General features: G+C 45.7%; 9 protein-coding genes across 9 annotated transcripts; 2 read left to right on the forward strand and 7 right to left on the reverse strand.

Annotated features, from left to right (window-relative positions):
• Window positions 1–397: 397 nt before the first annotated feature.
• On the reverse strand, window positions 398–676 carry N7471_010450 (uncharacterized protein; the record flags this gene model as incomplete). Its single annotated transcript, XM_057283169.1, has 1 exon — window positions 398–676. The coding sequence occupies one exon, from the start codon at window positions 674–676 to the stop codon at window positions 398–400; it is 279 nt and encodes a 92-aa protein (XP_057132148.1).
• Window positions 677–4113: 3437 nt separating this feature from the next.
• Window positions 4114–4899, reverse strand: N7471_010451 (uncharacterized protein; the record flags this gene model as incomplete). Its single annotated transcript, XM_057283170.1, has 1 exon — window positions 4114–4899. One exon carries the CDS (start codon window positions 4897–4899, stop codon window positions 4114–4116), a length of 786 nt encoding a protein of 261 aa, XP_057132149.1.
• A 2812-nt stretch (window positions 4900–7711) lies between these two features.
• N7471_010452 (uncharacterized protein) lies at window positions 7712–8053 on the reverse strand (the record flags this gene model as incomplete). The annotated part of the gene is made up of 1 exon (XM_057283171.1): window positions 7712–8053. One exon carries the CDS (start codon window positions 8051–8053, stop codon window positions 7712–7714), a length of 342 nt encoding a protein of 113 aa, XP_057132150.1.
• A 2738-nt stretch (window positions 8054–10791) lies between these two features.
• Window positions 10792–13137, forward strand: N7471_010453 (uncharacterized protein; the record flags this gene model as incomplete). Its single annotated transcript, XM_057283172.1, has 1 exon — window positions 10792–13137. One exon carries the CDS (start codon window positions 10792–10794, stop codon window positions 13135–13137), a length of 2346 nt encoding a protein of 781 aa, XP_057132151.1.
• Window positions 13138–14667: 1530 nt separating this feature from the next.
• N7471_010454 (uncharacterized protein) lies at window positions 14668–15243 on the forward strand (the record flags this gene model as incomplete). Its single annotated transcript, XM_057283173.1, has 3 exons — window positions 14668–14876; window positions 14949–15012; window positions 15181–15243. 3 exons carry the CDS (start codon window positions 14668–14670, stop codon window positions 15241–15243), a joined length of 336 nt encoding a protein of 111 aa, XP_057132152.1.
• A 238-nt stretch (window positions 15244–15481) lies between these two features.
• Window positions 15482–15868, reverse strand: N7471_010455 (uncharacterized protein; the record flags this gene model as incomplete). The annotated part of the gene is made up of 1 exon (XM_057283174.1): window positions 15482–15868. One exon carries the CDS (start codon window positions 15866–15868, stop codon window positions 15482–15484), a length of 387 nt encoding a protein of 128 aa, XP_057132153.1.
• An 834-nt stretch (window positions 15869–16702) lies between these two features.
• Window positions 16703–17697, reverse strand: N7471_010456 (uncharacterized protein; the record flags this gene model as incomplete). The annotated part of the gene is made up of 2 exons (XM_057283175.1): window positions 16703–16911; window positions 17181–17697. The coding sequence occupies 2 exons, from the start codon at window positions 17695–17697 to the stop codon at window positions 16703–16705; spliced, it is 726 nt and encodes a 241-aa protein (XP_057132154.1).
• A 41-nt stretch (window positions 17698–17738) lies between these two features.
• Window positions 17739–19624, reverse strand: N7471_010457 (uncharacterized protein; the record flags this gene model as incomplete). The annotated part of the gene is made up of 4 exons (XM_057283176.1): window positions 17739–18278; window positions 18472–18630; window positions 18876–19156; window positions 19483–19624. The coding sequence occupies 4 exons, from the start codon at window positions 19622–19624 to the stop codon at window positions 17739–17741; spliced, it is 1122 nt and encodes a 373-aa protein (XP_057132155.1).
• A 1504-nt stretch (window positions 19625–21128) lies between these two features.
• Window positions 21129–21574, reverse strand: N7471_010458 (uncharacterized protein; the record flags this gene model as incomplete). The annotated part of the gene is made up of 2 exons (XM_057283177.1): window positions 21129–21194; window positions 21233–21574. The coding sequence occupies 2 exons, from the start codon at window positions 21572–21574 to the stop codon at window positions 21129–21131; spliced, it is 408 nt and encodes a 135-aa protein (XP_057132156.1).
• Window positions 21575–26626: the final 5052 nt, after the last annotated feature.

The raw sequence follows: 26626 nt of genomic DNA on the forward strand, positions 1-26626 counted from the left end.
TATCCGTTTGTTCTGCTGTGCGATGTAAACAAGGACTTTTTGGACATTTCACAGGCTTGAAATGTTGCCGAATATGTTTTCTGCTAGAGATCAGCTACCGCACCAAGGTCATTCTAGACTGGTGTGAATACCTCAAACCCTGTTTCTGATCCCACACCTTCTTCGATTCGCATCTCTGATATATACAACGATACAACCCATCAGACGTATCCGTGATATGGTCTAGTGAAGGCATTTCTGCTTCTTCAAACTTGACCATACATTGAGATGTTGTAGCCAACGATTCTGAGCCACGTTCTTGAGGCTCCTCTGGGTTTTCATCCCCGGTAGTTGCCACACTCTGCGTATGATCTTGAAATATATTGCTTTCACTAAGAAGCAAATCCGATGCGGCACTCTACAGAGACCAATCTTCGGTATAGTTCTCAGTGGGTAGCAAGTGATCCAAGAACGCAGTATTCATCAAGTCGAAATTGTTGTTCGCCTGCTGAACGGCTTCAGATGTTGTGTCTGTAGGAAATGCGGCACCTCCTTCTGCTTCGAGATTCATTGAAAGGTCAGTCGTTTCAATTTGGACAAAGCGAAGGGTTGGATCGGTCCGGAAATCGAAAGCAAGATTTGAAACCCACCCCTCGTCATCCTCATCCTGGTCAGGAAGTGTGACTTCCATGTTCATTGATAGGATCGGGGATGGAGACTGAAGAGTCAACGTACGGTGGGACTGTCAGATTTTATACGGAACAAGAGCAAGGTCTGTTTGGCTAAATCATGCCCACATGCATTGCTTTCGTGAGCTAGGGAAAAACCAAATAAGAAATTTGAAAAAGCGCTTGGCTCGATGTCAGTTCAAAATGCGCTAGTACCATGCATAGATATGTTTGCTCGCTCATCATCTTTCACCGCCACTTTTCCATTAACAAAATCTAGAACTAAAGAAAGGGCAAACGTACTTAATTAGTTATCGGAAAATATATTGCACTACAATCAGCTATGAGGTATCCAGATCTCTTTTCAAACCCATGTTCTATCGCATTTGACATTTGTGCAACATTGAGATTTTCTCAACGACAGCGGGTGTCGCTTCGCCAAAAAAGCCACGAAGTTGTAATTGGCCTAGCGATTTAATCACGGCTTTCCTAATTTCCCCTTAGGAAACTCTAATCGAATAATTATGATCGTCAGGTGAGCTGGCTCGAACTTGAGGACAACTCGATACGAACTGAAAGACGTCAAAGAACGAGCAGTTAGGTTGGTCCACATATTCACCACTTCACCGCTTGTTCTGGTGGGCTTTTCTTAATCTCGAACATTGGGATAAATCTGCATTCTGTAGCACCACGTTGATAGATCATCTGTAGCCGTCAATACTTGGCGCCCTTTACGAGCCGACGAAAGCAAGTCTCATTTCTCTAACTAAAGGACGCGAAGCATTTGTGAAATGCGGTGGGCCTTCAAAGTGTTACTGGTACATATTCTGCATGAGGTTTGAATTGTTTGGTGCGAATTGGATTAAAGTAGCCATTGATAAAATATTTTTCTCGCCGTCTACTACGCTCCGACGTATATTCCCAAGTGAGGGATATTTGACGCCATTCTGCATATATTAATTGCTCGTCCTTGGCTTAGAAGGCCCACGCAGCATCTTCTAGCTCCGATATCCCAGTCAATACTCATGCAATTTTATTGCCTACTTAGGATACATCGCTATGGTAGCTCCCCAGAGTCCAAGTAATCAAGATGCTCCAGTCCGTGAGTTTTCTACTCTTCTCACTTTCGAAAATGAAGTATTCTCTAATATGAGCTATAGACGAGCTCGTAGGAGAAATGATGTTCCGCGCATACGTTACAGCAGATATAGCCAGATCAAAAACATCCGAATTACTGTTTACTTTCTTATTCTCCGGCCCAAACAAAAAGGATATGCTGAGGCTGACTGAATAGGAGCCGTTATATTATTATCTTGCAGCAATGCAGACTCTGGAAGCGGCGCGCATCGCTTCCTTTTACAATCGAGACAGACCACCCGCAAAGAGCCGTCTTCCGAGTACTTGGCTTTGCTTATCGCTCACTGCCGCAATCACAGGCGTATGTTCTGATGTACAGCCTACTTCAACTTAGTCGCATAGAATGCCACATGGAACCTCATATCACTTGCTCGCGTTTCTTCCTAGTGAGGTAGATGAGTTCGGCTTTCTCTGTAGCGAAGCAGGACCCAGTTCTCCGGGCCCATGCCTCAATACGAGGGATGTCTTCGGTCTGGATTTTCTCTAGGTATTCTTCTGCCGTCCGGCCAGCCCGCCAGCGGAAGTAATCGCCGATGTAGGCCGCCGTACCACCGTGAAAGTCGACGGGTTGGTCCACGAGATCAGAGTTGAAAAACGCGAATAAGACAGGGGAGAGGGGTGACCCTTGCACTAGTCCAGCATTCTCCAGCGGGGTTATGTCTGTCTCAAAGTCATCGAATCCGATGCTAGCGAATCGGTCGCTCATGAAGCTAACGATCCACCTTCTGGCCACCGCTGGTATCCTCTTGGAGCGCAGGAGGGTATCTAGGCTCTTTTTGTTGACCCCGTTGAATGCACCTTTCAGATCAAAAGCTACGAGTATGACGACCTTTTGCTTATACCATGCCCGGTCTATCGCGGTAGCCAGTACTAGGAGGGCCTGCTTTGTCGTCCGCCCCGGCCGGCCCCCAAACTGGGTGTCTGGTAGTAGTCCGTGAGTTTCGGCAAAATAGGATAGTCGCCGGGCTATCACTGCTTCCAGCAGCTTACCTAGCGTGTTGAGTAATGAGATCTGGCGATAGGCCCCGGGGGACCGAGTAATCGGGCTTCCCCGGTTTCCGTAGCACCACGATTTTAGCGCGTCTCCATTGTTTCGGGTGGTAGCCTAGAGTGATAGAGGAGGTAAAGATCTGAGTAATAGGTTTCGCAAGGTATTTCCATAAGTGCTTCCACACAAGCGTCGGGAAGCCGTCCTCGCCTGGTGCTGTAGTTCCCTTGGCGGCCTTTAGGGGTCGGCAGATTTCCAGTTCGATGATCGGTTGCCACGGGATTTCAGGCAGCGATGGGGGTAAAGATTTCTCCTGGGAGTCCGCCATAGTGGGGAAAAAATTGTCCATGAACGCTTTAGCCTTGTCTTCGTTGTCGGTCAATTCCCTCGAGCCGGTCTTAAGAATCGGGATAATTGCGAATGAGTCCCGGGGTTCCATGTATGTGGCTGCCTTCCAGATGTGTCCTTCACCAGCCGCGTCCAGAAACTCTTTCCAATGCGCGGTTTTCGCCTATTTGATGGCTCGGTTCCACGCTGGCGTTTCTGTAGCATGGTCTGGAAGAGGGTAGTACCCTACCGGTAGTCAAAATGAGTCTATTACCGGCATTGAATATATTGCTGCCGATGGTTGGGTTATGCTACCATGGTTCCTACCCAAGGGTAGTAACCATCTAGCAGAGTGGTATAAAACTATCACTATCCCAGAATTTCGAATTAAGCCTACACCAAATGGTGGTTATTTGTAAATAGTGTGTTGAATGCATTTTGAATTGAAAATCTGGGATCCGGTGAGAATATGGGATCCGGTGGGGCCCACCAACACCGGGTATGTGGTGGTAGGCGGTGCCAAGATTAGTTCTTGATTGTATTTTACTGTATCTCCTTTTTACCTTCATAGGATATATAGTGACATAGATTTAATGTCTCTTATCAACATCTATCTTAAAAATCCCAAAGATGTCAGTCATTATTTATTTTTAAATGACAATGAACTATAAGGCCGCCCTGGCTGGTTGACCTCAACTTAGGGCTGGCCGGCCGTTCAGCAGATACTCGATGCCATGGCCAGAAGATAATTTTCTCGTAATTCGGCGGTCTGCTCTTCAGCACTAGCCATGCAGACTTCTTAAGCCAGCCTTTGGATACGAGGGCCTGCCTAATACTAAAGGCTGACGCTACCTTCCAAAATTAAGATAAAATATCAGCTACTAACGATAAAAAAAGACCGACTCCAGTTGCATTGATGGACTAGGTAGCTTCTGACAGAGAGAAAGAGGCAAGCAGAAGGTGCTTAACCGGTCCGAGTCAAATCTTTATCAAGCGTGTAGAGATAGACGTTTTTCAGATGCAGTAGGGATTAGAACCGCCCTGACAATCGGAACCAGAGGTACATGTACTACGAGGGGTCCAGATAGATCCGATGCACTGCTCAAGAACAGCACCGTTGCATTGCCATGCGTTCTCTGAGCATGCTGTGGAGTACACATTAGCTTGAGTAGATGATGTGCCGACGGTCATAGTTGTTGGGGTCTCGGACTGAGCTGGACACTGAATTAATGGCTCACCAGCAGCAGTATAGGAAGGCTTTGGCTCGGATAACGAGACAAAGCCTGAAAAGCTACCGTCAAAGTCATATATTGTTTCGTCAAGGATTTTCCATGAGATGGCGACGTGGCCAGCGTTACAGGCATTGCCACCAGACAACTTGTCTAGGACGGTATAACTGAAATCAAGGCCCGGAGCACCCTCTGCATTCCATATATCGCTGATAGAAGAGCCGAGGCCACAGCGCTGGCAGCCGTCTCCAATGAAGAGCTGCAAGTCAGACTGCTGTCCATTGACGGAGACAACAACTCTCTTACCGCAGTACATAGATGGGTCGGTGCCTAGCTGGGTGTTGTTCATGGCAACTACATAGTTGGTGTCCATCTGGTCAAGTGAGAGCAGGGTCGCAGAGCTGCACATTACTCCCCCTTGGTTTTGGTACTCGAACGTAGTACCGCAGCTATCGATTTGGTCGATATCGTAGTAGTAGGTTCCAAAGCCTTGACCACTGTGGATGATTGACCGCGCAGAGGTGCCGACCGTGAGGAGCAGGCTAACTGCGGCCGTAGAATCAAACTTCATATACGATAAGAGACAAAAGGGAAAGTAGAAAAGAGAAACAGCTTTAGTAGGTCAGCATTGGTCGTTGAGCCTAAATCGGTATGTTTGTTGAGAAAAGAACTGTTAGAAGTGTAGGCTACATTATAAAAAGTAAACAAAATCCAAAAATTAACCTTAATTAACTCGCCCAGCAGATAAATGACGGTGTTATTTTCCCTAGCAAGCAGACGCCCCTAAGATCTAAACCCTGGCGGTTGCGAGGGTCTGTAATTTTGGTAAAAATGTAACTAAGGGTCGGTTAGTATCCATATTTAGTCAGGTCCAGTGGTGGGTCCCCCAATCCCGTAACCGACAGAGTCTAAAATTAAACTAAAGCCTGTCGGCTGGCATTAGTAGCACATCATTCAGTTATAAGAACGGCAGCATCTTCACCGCAAATCATTCCACCCACCCCCAAAACAGAATGCCACGAACCAAAAGTTATAGTGTCACTATGGCCGACGATCAGAAAAGTGCCATATTCGACCTAGGAATCTCTTACGACTTTTATCTCATTTGGCGGGGACCAGATGGTCGAAATACCCTTCATGAAGCTGTAAGGAGAGGTTGGAGCAGTTTGGTCACGACGATACTCGATGTCGATTATCTCAGGAGCCTAGTGCATGGCAGAGATGATAAGAATGAAACACCATTGTTGACCGCTTTCAGGCATAACAAATTTCCAATTGTTGAGTTGTTGATCGAAAAAGGTGGAGGCGGTTCCTCGCCGATTTTATGGGCGTTGAAGGAAAGGCATACCCGGTCCTTGCCAAGTAGCCCTACACCCGTTGAAGGACCGGGTATCGATTTTGCAGACTTTCTTATCAAGAAAAAACTATACTTGAACGATTGCGATGAGAATGGAGTAACGGCACTCTTTTATGCTGTGCAAACGGGGGATCGACAAACCGTCCAAAACCTTCTTAAAATGGGAGCTAAACCAGAGCTGGCGCACCGGTGGAATAAAAAGCACATGACGCCCCTTATGTTGGCGGTGCAGATGGAGGAAATGAGTATTGTGGAAGTTTTATTAGAACAATCTTCACTAGAAGGTATCAAAAGCGCCCTGGCTGTGGCCAAAGATGTTAATCCGAAAAGCAGCCTCGCGCTGATCCTCGACGGAAAATTGGCTAGGATGGATGGTATTCATGCCCCCGTAGCCTATAGGAAATTCTAAGATCTCTACATGGGGAATATTTCTAGGATAGGGAAGACTGTGTACGATTCCTATAGCATGAAGTGGACTAACTCTATTCCCGGCCATATATCTGGCAGGTATAAGGTTTTGGACTGGTCTGATTAGCTCACAGCGATGGGAGTGCGAACCACTACGTGGCCAAAAAGCTGATCCATGAATTGCGTAAATCATCATCTCAGTCACAGTTAGAAATGGTCCAGCCGTGTTTTTTTGTCCTGGTTTCTCACACAACCTACAGTAGTGAATTTGTTAGTGAAACCAAGCGTGGAGACTGGTATTTGGAACACATAATATGTGCGATAGAATACAGCTTAGGGTAACCTACCTATATTGAGAATTATTACAGGATAGCGGTCTTCGCAGTAAATTAGCGTACATACCCCAAGGCTTTCAAATTATTCATATGGAGTACGATAAGGAGAGAACGTATTACCCGGGCGAGCTGCTCACCCCACCCAACCCATTGAATTTAAATGCACATATCTCAACCAAAACGCCACTAAATTAAATAAACTAGAATCATCATCTATATGGACATGCATCTCTCCTATGGCCCTTTTTTTGCATAGCCCGCACGTTGGTAATGCTCTGGTTCGCGGCTGTAAATGTGGCGAACGCCTTCTATCCCATGGGGGTGGGCGCAGTCTAGTAGACTGGAATTACTTTTCGTACGAGGATCGACCTTGAAGTTTGTACAGTTCTAAGTTACGTCTCGGAGATTATGGTCCTCAAATTTTGATTCACCTATAAAGGTGTGGTGGCCGATTAAAAATTTGAAATTATTTTTAATAGGGTGCGACCGTACCTCACTCTAGGGTATATCCCATGAAATGTGGATTCGAAGTCTGTCGCGCTAGTGACGAGAAACCCATTTGTGGAACTCAAAAAACCAATGAAAGAATGGCCTGTGAAGGGACGAGAGTATGTCCTGCGTACCACCCCGAACAGCATCTAACGCGGACGCGTCCACACTGCAATCTGACTTGCGGCAAGGAGATATAACAGAAAACGACGTAACACCTCGGGAATGATTCAAATATAGCACAGTGGATGGCACTGGGCTAATATTAATTTCCAAGAGAGGAAGAAATACAGGAAGAACTGATTGTATGGTACTCCCCGAGATCCTAAGATCTGTGGACCGCAATCAGGCCGGGAAATGGTGTTATCACAAGCCTGTGGGATCATCGTGCGAAATTTAGCTCCTCTGGGTTTCATTTCAGCCTTGTATCCATCCGTTTGGACCTTTGAACCGATCAACTTGTTCTCTACAATGTTGATGTTGTAGGTGATTGACTGCGGTCGCATCTCCAATTCCATGTCCTCACCAAAACATCTGCCTATTTTCAATCGTGAACCGCTCTCTCAGTATACGTTATATTGATGGAGATGTGCGCGATTGAAATCTGGAAAATATTTTGGTAACGGGCTCAGGACTTATCCTGCGACCGCAGCTTAGCAGCCGCAACTCGAGTTAGCAAATAAATGAATACCACTTAAAATATTATTTATAGTAAGATAAGATTTCTATAAGGAGTAAGTGGAAGTCATAGCTATCTGGTAGTATAATTTGAGAAAGATCTAACCACTTTATAGTTAGACATCGGTCAACTCAACCGTAGAAAGAAATTGAATTCCTTCATTTCCGATTCGAAAACGAGCCCGGATAAACTCCGGCTGCGGCTCAAACCGCACATCCGAAAACATAGAACGACGAGTCCACTCATCGCCAACACTTCGCTCTTTCTGCCAAAGAGAAATAAGAGACTCTCGCTTGAACCCAAGCTTAACAAATTCGTCATACTCATTGAGTCCGATAATCTTGTCAGAAGACAAGACACAAATATGCTTTCGCACAATCGTGCTGAAAGGAAACAAACCGTAGATACTCTCCCATGTCGCGAAATTCATTAAATGAGTCGACCAAAAGGTCGACATCATGGACTCCATGAGTTCCCCATGGATAACATTGAACTGCACCTTCACGGTGTTCTTCTTATGTTCATAAAGAAAGCACTGAAAATATCAGTGCCAAACCACAAAGGTAAAGTGCCTCGCACTAACCTGTCCACTGGAAGATAAAGACTCATTTAACAATGAATACCCTTCAGCATGGAGAAACCCGTGCCAATCAAACAACCCATCCTTCCCTAGGGTTGCCTTTGAGGCAAAGAATTGAATGTACGGCCCTGAAAACAGGGACGTTTGACCAAGTAACACATTCAGAACGTGACTACCAGAAGCAAGCACTTGCTTCTCTTTCATAATTGTTCGACAACGGTCGATGTCGGCAAAAAATCCTCCAAACAGGAGGAACTCAAAAGAGTTACCTCGCCCGGAAGAAATGTTATCCATTCTAGATGTTCATTTGTTTATATAAAAACAAAATATTATATTAATATTCCCCATGTCTTGGGGAGGGCTTACCAGCAGTATTTATACTTTGTATCAGGCTGTATCATCCTGACGCTAACTCGCTAGCGTGAGCACGTGTGCTCACGTGTTATCACATCTGACTTACATGTACTGTATGATAGCTCCAGGTGGGATGTTTATTAGTTTTCTTCAAAAATTTGTAGTTTTCGTCTCCAAGATATCCTTCGACCGAGGCTGCCCCTAGCATGCGGCGGACCAAATGCCCTAGAGGCAAGGACGTTGCCCAATAGTAGCGAATTCTTAAACACGTTGAATTCCATAGCATAGGACTGAATAAGTAATGCTCGATTGAAGTTATGTAGTAGTTGAGAATAGGAAAGTGATAATTATGCTACTAAATTATTGATAGACTTTCACTAGCTACATCTGGTGATGTGGGACAAATTAATTCTCCCATTATAAGTAGTGTATAGTGCAATGCATTAACAGCTATGGAGAAGGGGCTCTCTCTTGTCTTAGTTAATACCGAGAGGATTCACCAAGTACGTATTTAATAGCTGGTCGCTTATGCCGGCATCGTTCACGTTGATTATATGCATATTTAGTAATTTGAGTTGCAGGTGTAGAAGGATTAGATGCCGATTCAGGTATACACCGGGCAGTTTGCGATTCTACCCACAGGGACATGGCAGGAAAGGAGGGGATGGAAGCGGTAATCTCGCCGAAAACTATGTGGAGAACACCCGGAGGCGTGCTCGAGACAACTCCTGGTTGAGTATCCAGTATCATACTAGGAACGGCTTTGTCGGGAATGAAGGACAAATATAATAACTAAGTTAAGAACTAAGTAGATACATGTGCATACATTTATATCCACCCAACACACTTACAATAGTATAATAGCGACAGCGAGGTTTATATATCACCAAACATATTCTATTTTTAAATGCAGTATACATTTTACTCAAATCAACAATTAAATTCAGTTTATATACCAAGCCAAGTGCTAGTAAGGCCGGCGGTAGTTATATATTATGCACGTCACTCATCGTAAACCTTCCGAGTAGTCGACGGCCGAACCCACAATTAGGCAATACATAGTGTAGTGGGGGATATTCTCGTCACTACGTATTAGCCTTGCCTATCCTTCTTTTCTTATTTTCTGCGTGTTTTTTTTTGTGTTGTCAGGTTTCTACACCTTTCGTTTCGTTTTGCAGATTCTGTATTCCGTGACACTTAATTTTAATCCTCTCTTTTTTATCAATTCCCTTTTTTCTCCCTACACGGTTCTTTTGATAAGGGATCACCTACTAGGAACCAGATTCTATCCCATGGGGGATAGTCGAAATCAAATTTGACTTCACATGTAACTCCTAAGCCCCAAGCCCCGGCACGCTAACCCTACCGGCCACGAGGCCAAATATGACTGATTGGCTAGCTGTATGGAAATTAGCTTTGAGAAATCCGAATGTTTAGTACTGCTCTCAAAAGTTTAGGAACTATATAACCAGCCTGCTACATGTAAGAACCGAAATCCTCATCTTTCATATTAACGTGTACCCCACCGCAACCGTTTCCCCCTGAACCCGCTCAAAATTTAGGTACTTTAGACAATGCCAGCAAAATCGACCAACTGGTGGCAAATCATTGCAATTGATTTACAATGATATTGTATTATCTTCATTATATACCATTGAAGTTTCATCCAAAATTACGGCCCTCTATTAGCTTATTTCATTCCAAGTTGCCTTCCGTTTCTTAACAAGGTTTCAGTGGCAAAGTATGTTATGCTACCATGGTCCACAACCAACCCTTATTTGCGAAAATAAGCTTATGAGTCTTAGGAAACAGATGCCTCAGGGATATCCAGTACAAGCCATATTCTCTATACACGTTCCATATCTGAGATAATTCTATTGTTTACTCCCACATGAAGTTCCGAGGGTACTTAGTCTGCTTACTAAGGATTGCCTGTACAACTATATTACATAGAAGGCGTAACGAATCCGTAATGTCATTAATTCTAATTATAGAGACACTAGCCACGTGCCTTTTAGTGTGTGTCGCGTCGCCCACCTCAGAGCTAGTTTTACTTTTTCCCTGTTTTCCTGTCACACCCATGTGCAGCTGTGCTCAGTCAAGCGTAACAATAGATATAAATATTGTATGCCCAGGCTATGTTTCTCCAGGAGCAGGAAATCGCAAAGAAGCTCAATTGGAGTTGCCGTTCATCCCAGGAAGAGTGATCCTTAGCTATCCTACAGACTCTTGGTCACAGCTCGTGAATTCCATCCAATACGATGCCTGCACACAGCGCGGAAGCTTTCGTGCAAAATGCTATCGATGACAAGACGAGCAGGTTTTCCCGTGCCCTCTGCTCACGGTGGACGGACTTTCTACTCAACCCACTTGAATACAATGAATGTTTCGAGCAGATCTTGTACGGTGCAGCTCTCACCGCCAACGAACCTGCGATCAAATGGTCCCTTGCCATGATCAGCGAAGCCCCCCTATCGTCTTGTTGTGGGTATGACATCTTTTTATACCTTGGAATCGCCATCGGGATGCTTCCACAGGGCCGTGTGATCCAGTATACCTCTCTTGTCCTCAACTGCATCACCAACGATCTCTCTGTTACGGACCCCAGTGAAGTTCTCTATGGGTTTTGCCAGGGCTTATCCTACACCGGTGACTGCAGATTACGATATGCTCTTGCAGGATATGTGAGAAGTACGGTTTCCCAGTTGTCAGAATCACCCACGTGGGCTGACGGGGACTTTACACATGAAAGCTTCGAGCAGATTGTTAGAGAAGGGTGCAGTGAGAACCTTGCTCACTGCGAATACACCAGGGACCTCGAGACCTGTGCACGGTTAATCCAACAAGATAGAGATCTTGACAATGCGTGTGATCTGGAAGTGCTGGCCAAATCTGGACTCCTGAATTCGTTTTCCACTCTGACTTTTCGCAAGATGAATGTTCTCGCTGGTACCGGAGAGACTCTACTTCAAGTGGCGTATCGATTAGATAATATGCCTGGTGGGTGGTTTTTGATCGAGCACATACTGGATCTCGACTGTGACGAAACCAATTCTATCGCAAGTTTTGAACGACATTCGAAGGATGTTGGGGATGAATACGCTGCGCTGATGCTCACGCTTCTGGATGTCGTGAGCAGCGACTCGGCAACATCACAGCAGCGCGATTCTGCACTTCACCTTGCCCATCGTATGCTTGATGAAGAAAAACAAGCAGTGGTTTTATACCTATATCGACACCCCTCATTGATTCACCGTCTGGTGAAGCATCTTGCAACTCTGGAGATCCTTGAGCTGAGGACCGGTGGCGATTGCCGTTCGAGTTATCTGAAATTTGCAGAAGCGCTTATGGTGCGACGTTCCTTACCCGACGACCAGCTTGCCGAAACAGCCATGAAGGAAGCGGAAGGGCAATTGCGGCGGGTCTCTCTCGATTCGGCATATTTCGATTCTTGTTGGTCCAACGGCCGTACACTCCTATCGATCCGTGAAGACAAGGTTCTAGGATTGAAGTTGCCGAAAGCGAACGAGCAAGGCGCGCTTTGGAAGGAGGCCGCTGCCAATGACGCTCTTCGGATGCTTGACGAACGGCAAGGACTCGGGCTTGAAAGTCGCTGGCCGCGGACAATCGGAATGATCACGATAGACCCGCGTATGACGCGGTCGGTCTCTGCGCCCATCAAACTGGAACAAGGAGACATGGACGGACTTCTGTACGAAGTCCCGATAGCGGACGATGAGGACTTGGAGCTCAGGGATCTGGCTTACTTTCGATATCCTCATCTTATCAAAGATCTTCCGACCCTACGAAGATCGTCCAGGGTCTTTCTATCCGATTGGGCTCGGTTGGCAAGTCGGATAGGCTTGTTGAACACTATACCAGCAGATCTCTACCATAACGCAAGTGATAGTGGACGACGGTACCATTGGAACCCAGAACAACTTGGCGTCCACCGGGGAGGCACAAGTGGCGCAGGGCGGTTGGAACGGCCACGGGAAGCGATCGCGTATATGAATGCAGGCGAGCTTGGGCTTCGTGATACGAAGTCTTTTCAGACCATTAGCATGTATGCAAAAGAGCTTGAACGAGAACGCCAAAAATTTACCGTGGGGACTACGGACAAAGCTGCAGCGCTCATGTCTGGCCTCGGTGATATGTTGTTTGCATGGGTATTAAGTGTGGCAGAGTGGTATCGGCTGAATAACCGCCTGACGGATGTTAAGTGCCTTGAGACCACACTGCGATGGGGAATTTCTGCCTTTTTTGAGTCTTATACCCGCCGGAAGTCTGAATATACGAAAAGACTACTGCTTGAGCTGGTTGATTGGCAGGTCTTGGCAGAACAGATATCTTATTACTTCTCAGGTGCGTATGTGACTGACCTACGAGAGAATAGAGTTCGTCAAGGGATCTACCCGGATGGTCGTTGCACAGTGCAAAAGCCAAGCACGGAGCACTGGGATGATTCTCTTGGGTGGTCGGAGGATGGAGTTCACGTGGATTGTGGGCCCCGTAATGGGCCGTTTCCCGTAACCTCCTTGATTGGTGGTCTGCACTGCATCACTGCAATAGCAATTACTTTAGGATCTGTCAACCAGCAAAGATAACTAATAGAATTGTTCCTGGACCATGCTACAGTGGCGACCAGTTTCGCTTTCCATAATGGTACATACTTAACAAGAGAGGTGCGTCAGCTATATGTTTATGTGCTGTTACCGTGCATAGTTTTGTCTGGAAGGCGAAAGCGATCGTCACTATAGATCCAGGTGGGTTTGATGAAACTTTTGAGCTCAGCAAAGAACTATTTGATTGGATTCAGGTCCGGTGAATGAGGCAGCAGATAAGTAAACTTTACTCCCGCATCTGCACACATCTGATCAAGGCGGTCTAGGTGGTGGAATGATGCGTTATCCAGAATCAGGACAGATTTTGGTTCTGGCCATCTCCCACGATGCAGCAGTAGCATTGCTATGAGATGCTCGAAGACGGTGCTGTCCGTAGAGCTGCAGAAGTCACGGGAGAGGACGATCCCATCCTGGGTATACGCAGGCAGACTCTGACCGATGATCACGGTGGAATTGTGGAAATTTTTGCAAAGTGGTGCCCAGCCTGTGCGTCTGAATCTAATACGTTTATCACACCCAGATTCATCAACATACACCTGGTGGTACGATCGAAAGTCCGACAAAAGGTGATCTCGCAAGTCGGCATTTGCTCCTTGGCAGGGTGTCGAGCGGTTTTTTTGGACCAACCTTAGGCGACAAGAGCTCTTCGGATGCTAGAGGTGGTAACCATGGTCTGGAACTCATCCTAGATGAAGACAGACATCTCATCGAGGTAAAGATGGGGTTTCTCAGAAAGTGGTCACGGAGGGCTTCTATAACCCCATCCAAAGAGGACTGGTGACGGTGACGCGGTGTGTGGCCATCGTGGTACTCTCTTTTGACCAGCCTCGAGAAGAGTGGGTGAAAGAGGAGCTTCCGACGCACGTGACAAGGTGACTCTTCAGGCTCAAACTCGGACGGACAAAAGCTCGCAGGAAAAAATAAGTTCCGCCCCGAAGGCACGTCTACCCCTATTGCACGTGACCTGAAAATGTCAATTTTGGAATTGTTTCATACAGGACCGGGCTGGTACATCTCATGGTGGCCGCGTTCGACGACCCGATTAATAGTATTTTACGGATCGCCATTAATAAACAATGAAAGTACCCTGAGGATTTCTGGAGACGCAAACAATAAGAATTTTACCATATACAATGTGAAGAGAAAATATGACTTGAGTTGGCGAGGTATTTAGACACGTGTATTTAATAAGAGCATAAGGGTTTTCCTTCTGACTACTGGCTGGTTATGAACTACTGCTAGATAGCAGAATTTGTCACCCAAAGCTTTGCATGGGACGGCAGAGGTTTCCACGGTGAAATAAACACCAAACTAAATGTAATTTTCTATAAAATCAGACGTAGCAAATAAAAGAGAAAATGGCAATATTCTTAGGGTTTTATTGCAAAGCTCTGACAGCATATAGTGCTAGAGTCTTTGGGTTGTCTTCCAAAGTATCTTAGTTACGAGCGGTCATGGCGGGAAGCGGTTCCGAAGGGATAGACGTTATATCACCTCATCTAGCCCTTCCATATGCAGTTTGCTCGCCTTAGTTTCGCGCTTTTCATTTTGTCGTCGGTGTGGGCAGGTGCCGACAACTGCTGGTACAGTTTTGGCTCCGATTCTCGAGTTTTGACATATTCATGCCAGGACTTCGACAACGGAGGTGTTGTTTACACGTCTTCCCTAAACCAGAGTGGTTGTCTTCGAAATGATGATGGCGAGCTTTTGTTCCAGAATGGGTAAGTTCCAGATCATTCTTCTTCTCTGTTACCTTGTGCAGAATGACCAAACCATTAACGTTGAATATGAAGCGGAGGAGCTGCCTGCACAAATTGCTTCGAGCAAGCTGGCGCAGATGAGGATATTGATGGGACGGTATATAAAGGGAACTCGAGGCCTTTAAACTATATTAAATGCTCGTGTCCCACTGAATCCGGCAAGACTAAGGCAGCGTCAATTGAAAGGACTATGTGGAAACCTGACGGATTTATATTCTACTAACCATCAAGTAGGCTCTGTTTTAACGACCGTGTCTTCGTATAGCCTAACTTGTGGTGCCACCACAGCAACTGTCTCAACGTTGGTTCCAGCACCGGCTACATCTAGTGCGGCTCTGACGTCTGCGATGCGTTTCTAGCTATTACCAACATAGCCTAATCCAACCTAACTCTATTCCCGACGTTCCACCCGGTAGGTTGTAGCAGCCTACAATTCTTCCCTCTCAACAGCCATAACTTTGGGAAAACATTGTGAACAACCTTCTCAAAGCGGCCATAGTCTAGCTTAATTCTGCTTCTATTCGCTCTCTATAAAGTACAGCCCGACGTAGCTGCTATCTGAAACTCTAGGCGCCCAAGAACTTAAATGACACGGGGTTTCCGCTCAACGGCTTGCAGCCAAGGCCAGTCTGATTTGCGTGGATGAACCTGGCGGCGACGTGCTCATTATCTGGACATCCGGGTTGACCGTAGAAGACAAGCTTCCCGCCATTCTCCAATGCCAAGAGTTGAAGTCCCGAACCGCCGCTGCCCAATCCGTCGAAGCAATCCCCAGAGTCACCAGAGTATGTAATAGCCTCTCCGGTACACCTGGCGTTTTGGTAGACCACAATGTGGTACTTATTTTTGGATCTAGAGTTCGACATACTGGCAGTAGTAGCTCCATGCACCACAGCAGCGATGTTCAGGGAAAAGATAAATGCGAGAACCGAATTTGATAGTTTGAAGTTCATTTTGGCTTAGCGGGGTTAGTCGATGGGGAACGTTTTTCTTCCAATATGGGTGGTGAAATATCCAAGCGGAACTGACGGACGTTTGCAAGTTTTCCATTATATATATACATATTCTAATAATTTATGTTAGTTATTATTAGATATCTTATATATAATTATATATTTCATGAAAATGACAAATAATTAAAATATATATATATATAAAATATGACCCATATATAAGGGTGTGACCTAAAAATGAAAAAAGAATATATATATAATTATCATCATTTTGAGATGTTGTCCTCATCCATAAATTGATGACTACGTAGTAATAATGTGTGTAACGAATGTTAGATTTACTTGAAATATATATCTCTAAATACACTTCGAAGCATTAGAAAACAACTCAAGGGCCAAAACACTGTATACAAACTGTTGTAGATTCTCAACAATTGGTCCTTTGAAAGTCCCCGATATGTTTCATGTGCCGTAAAAGAGAAAGTCACACGAGATGGATGGTCCTTAGGTAAGTGTGCTAATATACTGTCGTTATCTAGCTGAGATAAGGAGTCGGCTGAGCATGTCCTTCGACAAGATAGGAGAGAAGCATGCGCTCGATATCACGATAACCCTTATTGACCGCAGCCTGAAGCGCATTGACACCACCAATAGCTCCAGCAGAGGCATGGATATCTGCTCCTTAGACAAGAAGCATCCGCGTGACTTCAACATGGCCCTGTTCCACGGCAGCTTGAACTGCTGTTCGGCCACCGGTAATCCCCACCGATGCATTGACTTTGGCGCCATAGGAAAGAAGCAACTGTACTATGTCAACATGGCCGTTCCCTGCCGCTACTTGAAGTGCCGTTGCCGTTCGGCTGTTGATGTCAGCAGGCGCAGTATCCACAGCTGCATGGCTTTCGAGCAAAAGTTGACCTTCTCAACGTGCCCATGTTCTGCTGCAGCCTGAAGAGCTGTTCGGCCAGACGTCGTGACAGGTGGGCCATTGTTATCTGCGCCATACCCCAGGAGATGCCCAACTATTTCATAGTGACCCTGCTCTGCCGATATGATGTTATAAGATACGAGCTCGCCATGCCAAGTGTACTTGGCACCTTTCTGGGAAAGATGCTGGCAACACATGATAAACATCGACTCGTCTTTTATTTAAAATACATGTATCCTGCACCACACATTCCTTTTAGATTAGAGTGAGCAAATAATACTGGGTGTGCAAACTCCGTAGGCTTTGTTTACCAATGCCAATCCTCGCGCAATGGAACAAAGCAGTGTATGGAGTCTAGTGGCCTTTGGTGGACTCCGCTTTTACCCACGCCTCCTTCACCCCCAACATAAAGAAGCGTTTGATGTCGTTTCGAAGCATCGTAAGGATGGTTCGCCCAGTCTAGTGCTTCGCTTAACACCTTTTTGACAACCAGGCGCTGTTTAGCATTCAAGGGCATACTTTTAGTGACAAGTAAAGTTAGATAGGTAGGCGTGGAACTGTCCTGTACATAGGACTTCTGGTCAGCCAGGGTAGGGATCACTTCCGGCTCATTAAGCATAGGCTCCAAGATAGCATCGCCAATGTCCAAACTGAAGCCGTCCAGTTCATAGTCCCCTTCAAGCTCTCCACTATGTACAGCTCCATGTTCACCAAACTTGGCCTTTTTTTTTAATGGAGACTCCCATTGCTGTAAAGTGGATGACGGGAAGAAGGCGAGGCCAGAGGCCCTGTACGCAGGGATCTCAAACTCGCTGAGAGGCAGAAGGTTATGCAGCGGCGGTCCTCGATTGATAGTTGTTGCGTGTATCAAGGAAGGGATGCGTAGCCCAGCAAGAAGCATTTCACGGTCCCAACTTTTAGCGATGGTGTGATAGGCCGCGATCAGACTCTCGATGCTAATACTTCATCCAGGTCCGCAAGGCAATCGTCAGCATCGGAGTCAAAGTTGTCTATTCTGAGCTCATCAATATCACGGTCAAATGAACTATCAACGCGAACTGGCGCTTCATGAAGTTTCGCACCAGCTAGACTGTCTTCCCTAGACTGCCGCAGGAGCTCAATATTTGCTGCAAATCCTCGAATATGCGGGGTGAGCGTCAGCTCTACAATTTTCCATATGTGGGAGCAGGCATCGCGCTTCGTCGGCACATCGTTAGCGTGCTGTTGAAAAAGCGCTGGTAACTGGCCCCAGGGAACAAATAATCCGAGTAGTATCTCCGCTACATAAGTCATTCGTATTTGCCGCGGTTTTGGGGTGGCCTCCGGAACGGCGTCCCCCGAGGCTTGGAATTCAGTGAGCTGTCCGTTAACGGTGACATTGCTGACCTGAGATGAGGCGCGAGGCAGACGTTGCACATGGGTATTGCTTTGAGGGTGTGACGGGTCAAAGTCGACGTCGTCCGTAGTCGCATCTCGTACACTCTTGATTCGTATGAGCAGACGAAACAAGTGAATTGCTCGTAATTATTCTCCACATAGTCAAAAATGATCCGCTGCCAGTGGTCTGACTCCCATAGTCATACCAACGTGGGTCTGGGGATAACCGTGGTACAGCTAAGGCTGACAGTAGACGGCGACGAGGATCAAAGAGATAGGAGGCGTGGCCAAAACGGACCGTTGGAGGGTTCAGAGCCCTATCCCATGGGGGTAGACCTCGCCAAAGTCCAATTGACCCATCGATGGACATGTCCAAACCGGTCCATGGGCGGGTTTGGACACCTTTTTGGTGTCCAGTGGGCGGGCCGAGGGGCCCCCGTCCGCCCACCTGGACGTCCTGGACAGTCCAATGGGTCAAAAGTGGGGACATTGTAATGTGCATAGAGTTATGTAGAATTTGCTGTATTTAACGGTATCTAGTTTACGCCTGTAGATAAATTCTTGTAGCTGCCATTGTATTTGTGTGCGTATTCCTTTGTGTGCGTATTCCTTTGTGTGCGTATTCCTTTGTGTGTTCTAGATTGTGGAACTTGTTTCTTAATATACATCATATCCCCTTAAACGTTTAGAAGGTCTACATACTCTCCCTGATGAGCGCTTTAGGGAGTGATCCCTTGGTAAAGGATGCTCACCATCATCATCATCACCCGATTCTCTGGTAATTCCTAAAACCTCTTCTCCCTCGCTAGAAGAACCCTGTAAAAGATCCAACTGCTCCCGGCCAGAATTTAGCCCAGTAGCCACATGTGCATTGATTTCAACTTCCCTAGATTCAATCCGTGGATTCTCCTCGTCATCGCTGATAGGATCAAGGTTTTCTTGTGGATGCTGGACATCCTTCTCTTCATCCGCCGTTTCTCTCTCTTCCCTCGAGAAGGATTGCCTAAAGGTTTCTAGTTCTTCCTCCCCGAGGTCAAACTTAGTTGCACACATATACATCACCAGATCCCGTATCGTTGTAGGCTTCAGTGATCCTCGACGATAGTGACAGATATCCCGAGCAGAATTAAACAATCGCTCAACGCCCGCACCCGTTGCAGGGATAGATAGAACATCTCGTGCAACGCTTGCGAGCATCGGAAATTCGTGCTGATGGCCTTTCCAGAAGGAACATGGATCAATTGAAGTAGTGCCTAGATAATTCAGTTTAGCTACATTCACTTTAGAATCAAACCGGGTAAAGACTTACCACTCTCAAGATAATTCTCAACCTCGTTATTGTGGCGAGGTAGTGGCTTTCGGTTCGAACCGACCTGCGCGATGAGTGTTGCGAGCTGTGAACCCTGATCCAATGATGCCTGGCTATTTGAGAATGCTTGGTTATTGGACATTCGCTCGTGATAGGGTCGAACATAGTCTTTAAGACTTTGTCGATATCTCTCACGCGATGCGAACTTGTTCTCTGCCCATTCGTCACGCGAAAAGAACTGCAATTTGTGCTGTGGTGCAAGTAATGTACCAATCGCGTAAAGATCACCATGGGCTTTAGTCGTGCTACCATAATAAGCTGCAAGCTTTTCCTTTCCCGCCAGAATTGCAAAAAGCATTGATTGCTTCCAAGGGACTCTCTTTTGTTGAAGTTGGTGTATCGATTTTTCAAGATGCCCAAAAAGAGAGTGATAGATCTCGAAGACGATATGGATAGTCACCTCCTTGGTTTGGCAGAGAATAGTGGTAAATTGGAAAAAAGGTTGGGTCAAACACAGTAGGTAGTCGATTTGTCGCCATTCGTCCCGGTCTAACGTGAACTGCGCATACTGATTCTCAGAGCAGTATTTGTTAAACACTAGCTGTAGTCTCTTTGCGCGTCGAAGCATCAGGAAAGTAGAGTTCCAGCGGGTTTTGACATCTTGGATTGGCAAAAGCTTTGAGCCTTCAATCTGGAGACTTCGAAATGTATCACGACGCTGAGGGCTAGCGTTAATAAAAACCGCTAGGCCCCGAACCTGTAAAATTAGTTAGTGTTAACTTTTGCGAGAGGATTGGATTCTAACCTTGCTAAGGGTAGAAATTATACCCTTCCTTTGACTAGCACGGAGGGATTGGGACTGGTTTTCAGACCATTCTCTCTGTGTAGCCTCATTCACTGGTTCAAGCTTCATATAACCGAGAAGGCTCTTGAGACTCAGTTGAATAACATGAGCAATACATGGAACTCGGATAATCGGTGTTGTAGTGCTGATATTAAGCGACTCCAATTGCTCATGCACTCTTCCTACTAACGTTTGGTTATTTGAAGCGTTATCTGTTGTCACAGCCAACACTCGTTCAACCAATTGATATCGCTGAAGAACCTCAAAAAGAACGGTACCAAGATTAACGCCAGTGTGGGACCCATGAAGTGGTTCAAACCCGAGGAGAAGCTCACGGTATTTCCATTTATCATCAATAAAGTAGCCAGTGATAGCCATAAATGCTTGTTGAAAAGGAGAGGTCCAGCAGTCTAGTGCAATAGACATTTTGGCCTCGGCGGGTAGCTTCTTGAGTACACATTGGTGTCTTTCCTGAACTGTATCTCGAAGCCGGCACTGTATTGTTTTTGCCGAAGGGAACTCAAGAGGCAAAGGGGACGACTGGGCTCGCTGAAGTAACCTCTGGAATAATGGGTTTTCGATGATCAGGAAAGGGAGTCGTAGACCAGTAATAGCTGTGAGGATATCTTGCTGCCATAGTTCTTTTGTAAAAGACTCGCGTTTCTCGTGGGCTGGATAATCGCGCGCCTGTTCATAAACGATAGACATCAATATCGAGGCAATCTACCTTTTGCCTTCCAGTGTATTCCTTACCTGGCGGGCAAAAAGTTCTTGAAGAGAGCTATTTCCGGCAACCCGATTGCTAAGTCTCTGGCACTTCTCTCCTCTGAGATGCCTTGCCATTGGGGTAGTTCCATTCAACTTGCGGCTTGGATGATCAAGAAGCTGACCGCATTTTTGGCATACTATCTTTGGGTCCCCAGTCACAGTATGAGCTACCTGCTTAAAGCTATTCCATGCCTCTGAATGACTTCGGGATCGATCCCAGAAGCTCTTATTCCTTTCACGAAGCTCATTTCCGTGGATAGTTTGAAGCCACCAGAAAATAAAATCCTCTTTGCTCATTTCGGAGTAAACAATCCAGTCGTTTCCGAATCGCTCAAGGGAGGAGGAGATCAGAGGATGTAATAGTTCGGAGGCTGGTGTTGATTCAATGGTTTGCTGACTGGACTCTAGGTCAGACGGAAAGAGGTCTAGACCGTAGCTACCGTGGAAAGACGACGAGGCGAGGTCGGTGTCTTGAGACATGATCCAAGAGTATGGGATTTTTATGGTGGAAAAGAAAGAAAAGACTCCCTGAATCTCATAGATTTGGGTGATTTTGCCGGTTATGACCGTCTGTCTACCTAAAGAAATAAAATCTGATACATCGCGCATGAACGCTATGGCCTCCAACTTCTATGAATTGCGATTGGATATGGTGGTGGGAGACATGCATATTTAGCGTGGGCGGACTTTGGACTGTCCAGAGTCCGCCCAAATACCCGGAAAATTTGCTTGAAGGACATGCCCCCTTCTACATTATTATTTTATAAAGGACAGTTTGGGCATCTCATTAAGTCACGTGGTACTGCTATCTCATGCTTTCTAGTCTTTACTCTCCACAAATGATATTTTCAACCTCTTATTGATAGTAATGGTATATATAACTAATTTGATTAATGAATTAGATGTGTAGGCTGTTTTTCTTGGGTATTTGACTAGAACCTGCAATCACCCAATAATGGTAGGAACTAGGAATGAATTAAATATGAGGTGCACCCACGAGATATATATTTCTCTCACTAAAATAGCTTCAAGTCACAGAAGACTGTATACACACCAAATAGTCGCAAATAAGAGAGAAGATCATTGTTCCGTATAAAGTGAACCAAAATACTTGAGAATTTCAACAAATCTAAATGACCGAAGAACAACTGCTACTGCAAAAGGATTGTAGTGACTATGACTAGTGTAAATAACCGTTTTTTATTCTGCTGAATCATCAGGTTATGCGGCAGATTTATGCATTTTTGGGCGGTTTTGGACACTTTTGGACACTTTGGGTAGTCCATGGGCGGACACCTATCGCCCAGTCCAAAGTGGGTCCGATCCAAGTCCGCCCATGGGCGGACTTGGACGCCATGAGGATGTCCATGGACGGGTTTTGGCGAGGTCTACATGGGGGTGGGTAAACCGAGCCTGGGTTGAATTAGGGTCTGAGAGTTAACTATGGGAGGAAAAAAGTGGGTCAGGGCCCAGTTTATTTAATTTTCAAACCCCCAGTTTATTTAGCAGTTGGCGTTGGATCATACTCAGATTTCTAGAAGTTGTATTCCCAAAGGTAGAGTTTATATTGTTTTAATCTAGAGTCAATTCGACCAGTACTGGTAGAGGTTTAAGCGATTGAAAATCGGGATTTCTTTTAGTGAGGACATGGAAGTAGAGGTGCGACCGTAGTCAACCACCCATAACATCAACATTGGGGTTAACAAATTGATCAGTCCAAGATCTAATTAGATGAATACGGGGCTAAGATGAGATTCAGGGGTAATTAGAAGTCCCAGCTGTCGTCTAGTTTAATTTGGGGAAATTCCACCACTATCCCCATGGGGGTGGGTGGGCGCAATATAGTAGACTGGAATTAGGACTTTGGCTTAACTATGGAGGGAAAAAGTGGGGCCATGAGTAAGTAGACTGGAATACTTTTCATGAGTAGACTGGAATTACTTTTCGTACGAGGATTAAACTCAAAGTTTGTACAATTCTAAGTTACGCCTCGGAGATTATGGTCCTCAAATTTTGGAGTATTTAATTCAGCCATAAAGGTGTGGTGGCCGATCAAAAATTTTGAATTAAAACCCTTAGTCTGTATTCGACCCAGCATGTTTTTGACCCTCATAACCGTGCCAAGCGCCCAATACACAGCGGTGTGTTGGGCGCTTGGCACGGTTATTGGGAAGCAGCATTTTACGTATCTATACAACCGTGCTCGCAGTCAGGCGTTCACTTTTCAGAATATTCTCTCCAGATGGTCGTCCAAAACTAGACTGCGGCCCTTCAATCCCGCGAGGGTTTTTAGAGACATCCAAAAACCTTGAGCCGAGCCTAGACAATTACAGACTATGACACTCCTGACTGACGTGTAAATGAGGCGCCGAAATAAGGCGGTGTGCCGAAACTTGACAAAGATACCTTCGCCGTAATTGAAGATAAATCTATCAAATAACAATAATATCGTAAATAAAGACGCCTGGGGTATCCTCTGGCTCTGAAATTAAATACCATCGAATTTTAAAATAATAATATAGGATGTTGGTCTAGTGCGACTTTGTGAACAAGGGTCAGCGAAAACAAAAAATACACCACAGAACTATAATCACTGCCTATTCCATCATTATCATATATCTAGCACGTCTAATCTTTGATTTTCATGGTAATTTCAAAATGTTATTATCGTTTCAAACCAACAAAATCAATAATTTACATATTATGTTGCGTAAGAATTTGCCTCTTAAGTCTAGGGTATTTTATGCGGTGGCTTGAGCTCACCCGATGGCCCGAGTACATCTGAGGGCATGGATTCTTCGATATCGCCAAACTGGTTTTCCTATCAGACCCTGCCACGGAGCCCCTCCTTGTTGCCATGAAGCGCAGCGTGAAAAGACCAATTTACAAGGCATTCGAGTCGATTGCATCACATCGCAGTAATGAGTTTGATCAAGTGCGCCTGTGATTTATCCCCAGCACATCTCTCCCATCCGTGAACAATCTCTCGATATCCATCTCTGCTGCCGGTATAGCAAGGTGATCTTGTGCTACCTTTGCCATACAACTAAATTCAAGCATTTATAACACTAACACACCATTGTTATTAGCGCAGGAACTGTGTATTGTGTCACATCCTGTCCATTCCGCAAACAACGATAGGAGCCTTGTCCCAAACATCCCGGTCAACCGTTCGGGCTTACGCAGTAAATTTGCTCGCTGACAGGTACCGCGTTGAGCTCCTGGACACTCCCCCTCCCCCTTTTCCAGATCTCCCATAGCCCAGCATTGCGCAACCGAATGCATTATGGGGCCCCACGAGTCCCCCCGGGCGGCATTAGTTAGCTGTAATGAGTGGTCCTTAGCGAGATGAGTCGGTCTCAGACGTGTGTTTGACGCTCCTATTGGTCAAGGGTCACCCCAATCTAAGGTCCAAGTGCATCGAAAGATTTGACTGGAGCCCACCATCCTCTTCAGCATTTCTTTCACGCAGAGATATTCTTTTGCCCACCTTGCTCGCAGACCGACCACATTTTGCAAGGATTTTTTCCTGTTTCCCTGCACAAATAGGGTCTAGGCTTCTATTTTTGAAGACTTCTCTATATACAGAAGTCTTGGGCGGAGCAAGGTAATTATTAAATATTATGAAACTGCGTCAACATGAATGCTGGGCAATTTTCACTGTCTCAAATGACTGAAGCTAGGCTATTTTTCTCACGACTGCCTTACCTGATGTTTTAGGTGCAGAGTTCTTTGAAGTCATGCCTAGGCGCGGGCGAATACGGTTTTACTGGACTTTGACCAGAGTAGATTATGTGACCTGTATCAATACCATCAGTCCAATGGTGTTATGAGTCATGACTAACGGCGAATCAGAGGTCGAAGACTATGTGATCAAAATGGCGGTGTGGCACACAAAACGAGGCCTAGACGTGCCGCGGTGGCACGTACAGTGTAGATAAGCTTGTATGTGTTCATCAAGGTCTATAAATACAAACACGAGGGATACCCCTGGACACAGTACTCAAAGACTCCTGACTGTGCCTTCATGGTCTATCTCCTACGTCGTATCTTTCCTCACCAAACTCTAGGGCTCAAATTGATATGGAGGAAAGCAAAGATATCGATCGACACGGACGAGAAGGTCATCTTCTGAGGATAGCAGATCTGAAAAATGAGCTACAGAGATTAGAGGGGCAACGAGTCCTGGTCCAAGATGAAGGCGAATCTTGGAAAGATTCTTGTTCTCAGCATCCCACCGAGCAGGGCATCTCGACGTTTCCAGAATGGTTGTTGAAGTTGCTAAGGCTTGATATGGAGATTGGGCGGGTACATTGTCGCCTTGATGGTGTGTTGCCTTTGATATAACTCGTGATTGAACCATTTCTCAATGCTAAAGCAAGATGATCTAGAACATTACAGAAGCTGTGATAGCGACACAACCTGCCGGGTGTCAAAAAAAACCACTTTGTCTGATATACAGATGGCTCAAACCCTCTTCTACATGAAAACCAAATCTTACGTTAAGGGATTTCCGGATGATCTTCTTAAGAAAGAGGAGATTGATAAAGCTTGCGCTGGCATGTTTCCGTAATATGACGTCTTACCTGTAATGAGTTTGGGGTAGAGTACAGAGTATTGTTAGCTCTCAAAGCCTGTCAGCCTCTCCCATGGGGATGGTTACAATGATTTTCACTATATTTCCGTCGGCATTCCTTTTGTATGTCGCCCATGTTTCCGGAGGCGGCTGAGTGTTTCTTTGTTGGAAGTCGTACCGCTGTAAGAAGCCCAAATTCAACGAACTAGCCGGTGATGACGGCCTCGAACGAGACGAGTAGAGGTTTTCACCATAATCGAATGGTCCGGCAGGGCTCAATATCACTCTTAGAACGATGCTCTAGAAGATTGTACCACACACGCAATTTCGACGGTATGATAAGCTCCATCTTATCTTCTCAAGGCCTGTTTTGGAGGACGGTGACACCACGGGAAAGTGGTTTTATCTAGTAGGAGCTTAAATCAAGTCTGGAATGAGCTCAGTGAACATGATCTGTACACACACACACAATTTATTAACGCCCGGCGGCTAAGCCGAAAGGGCAACTATCTCTGATCTACTATACATGTCATAATATATACAGTACTGTGTCTCCTCAGAGCCCATACATAAAGCCTTGCAATATATGTCATCTCAAATGTCCGTACACATGATCTGTACAGTCACTAGCGAAATCTGCTTCCTCCGCAAAGACTGCCTTTCTTTCCGCGGGACCCACTGCCAAGGCCTGACGTCTGCAGGTCAGTATTTCTGTGGTCACCCTTCCTCGGTAAGCTTTGAACTGCTGAGAAGTGCTGTGTCTATTATGCGGTCTGATCAAAGGATCTCGCACAACAAGATTCCTGAGTTCATGTCAGCTATGTTTGAGAAAAGCGACAACCTCCGAGATTCGTATCAGCGGCCTATGGAGCCGGATGAGCTTTTCCAGTCGGAATATCGTCATGTTTCTCACCAAACAACCTGTCAGCTGTGTGACAAAATAAAATTGGTCCATC

This window comes from Penicillium samsonianum (genome assembly GCF_028829775.1).
Source record: "Penicillium samsonianum strain IBT 33392 chromosome Unknown utg000006l_segment0_segment0, whole genome shotgun sequence".
In the NCBI taxonomy this organism is placed as follows: Eukaryota; Fungi; Ascomycota; class Eurotiomycetes; order Eurotiales; family Aspergillaceae; genus Penicillium; species Penicillium samsonianum.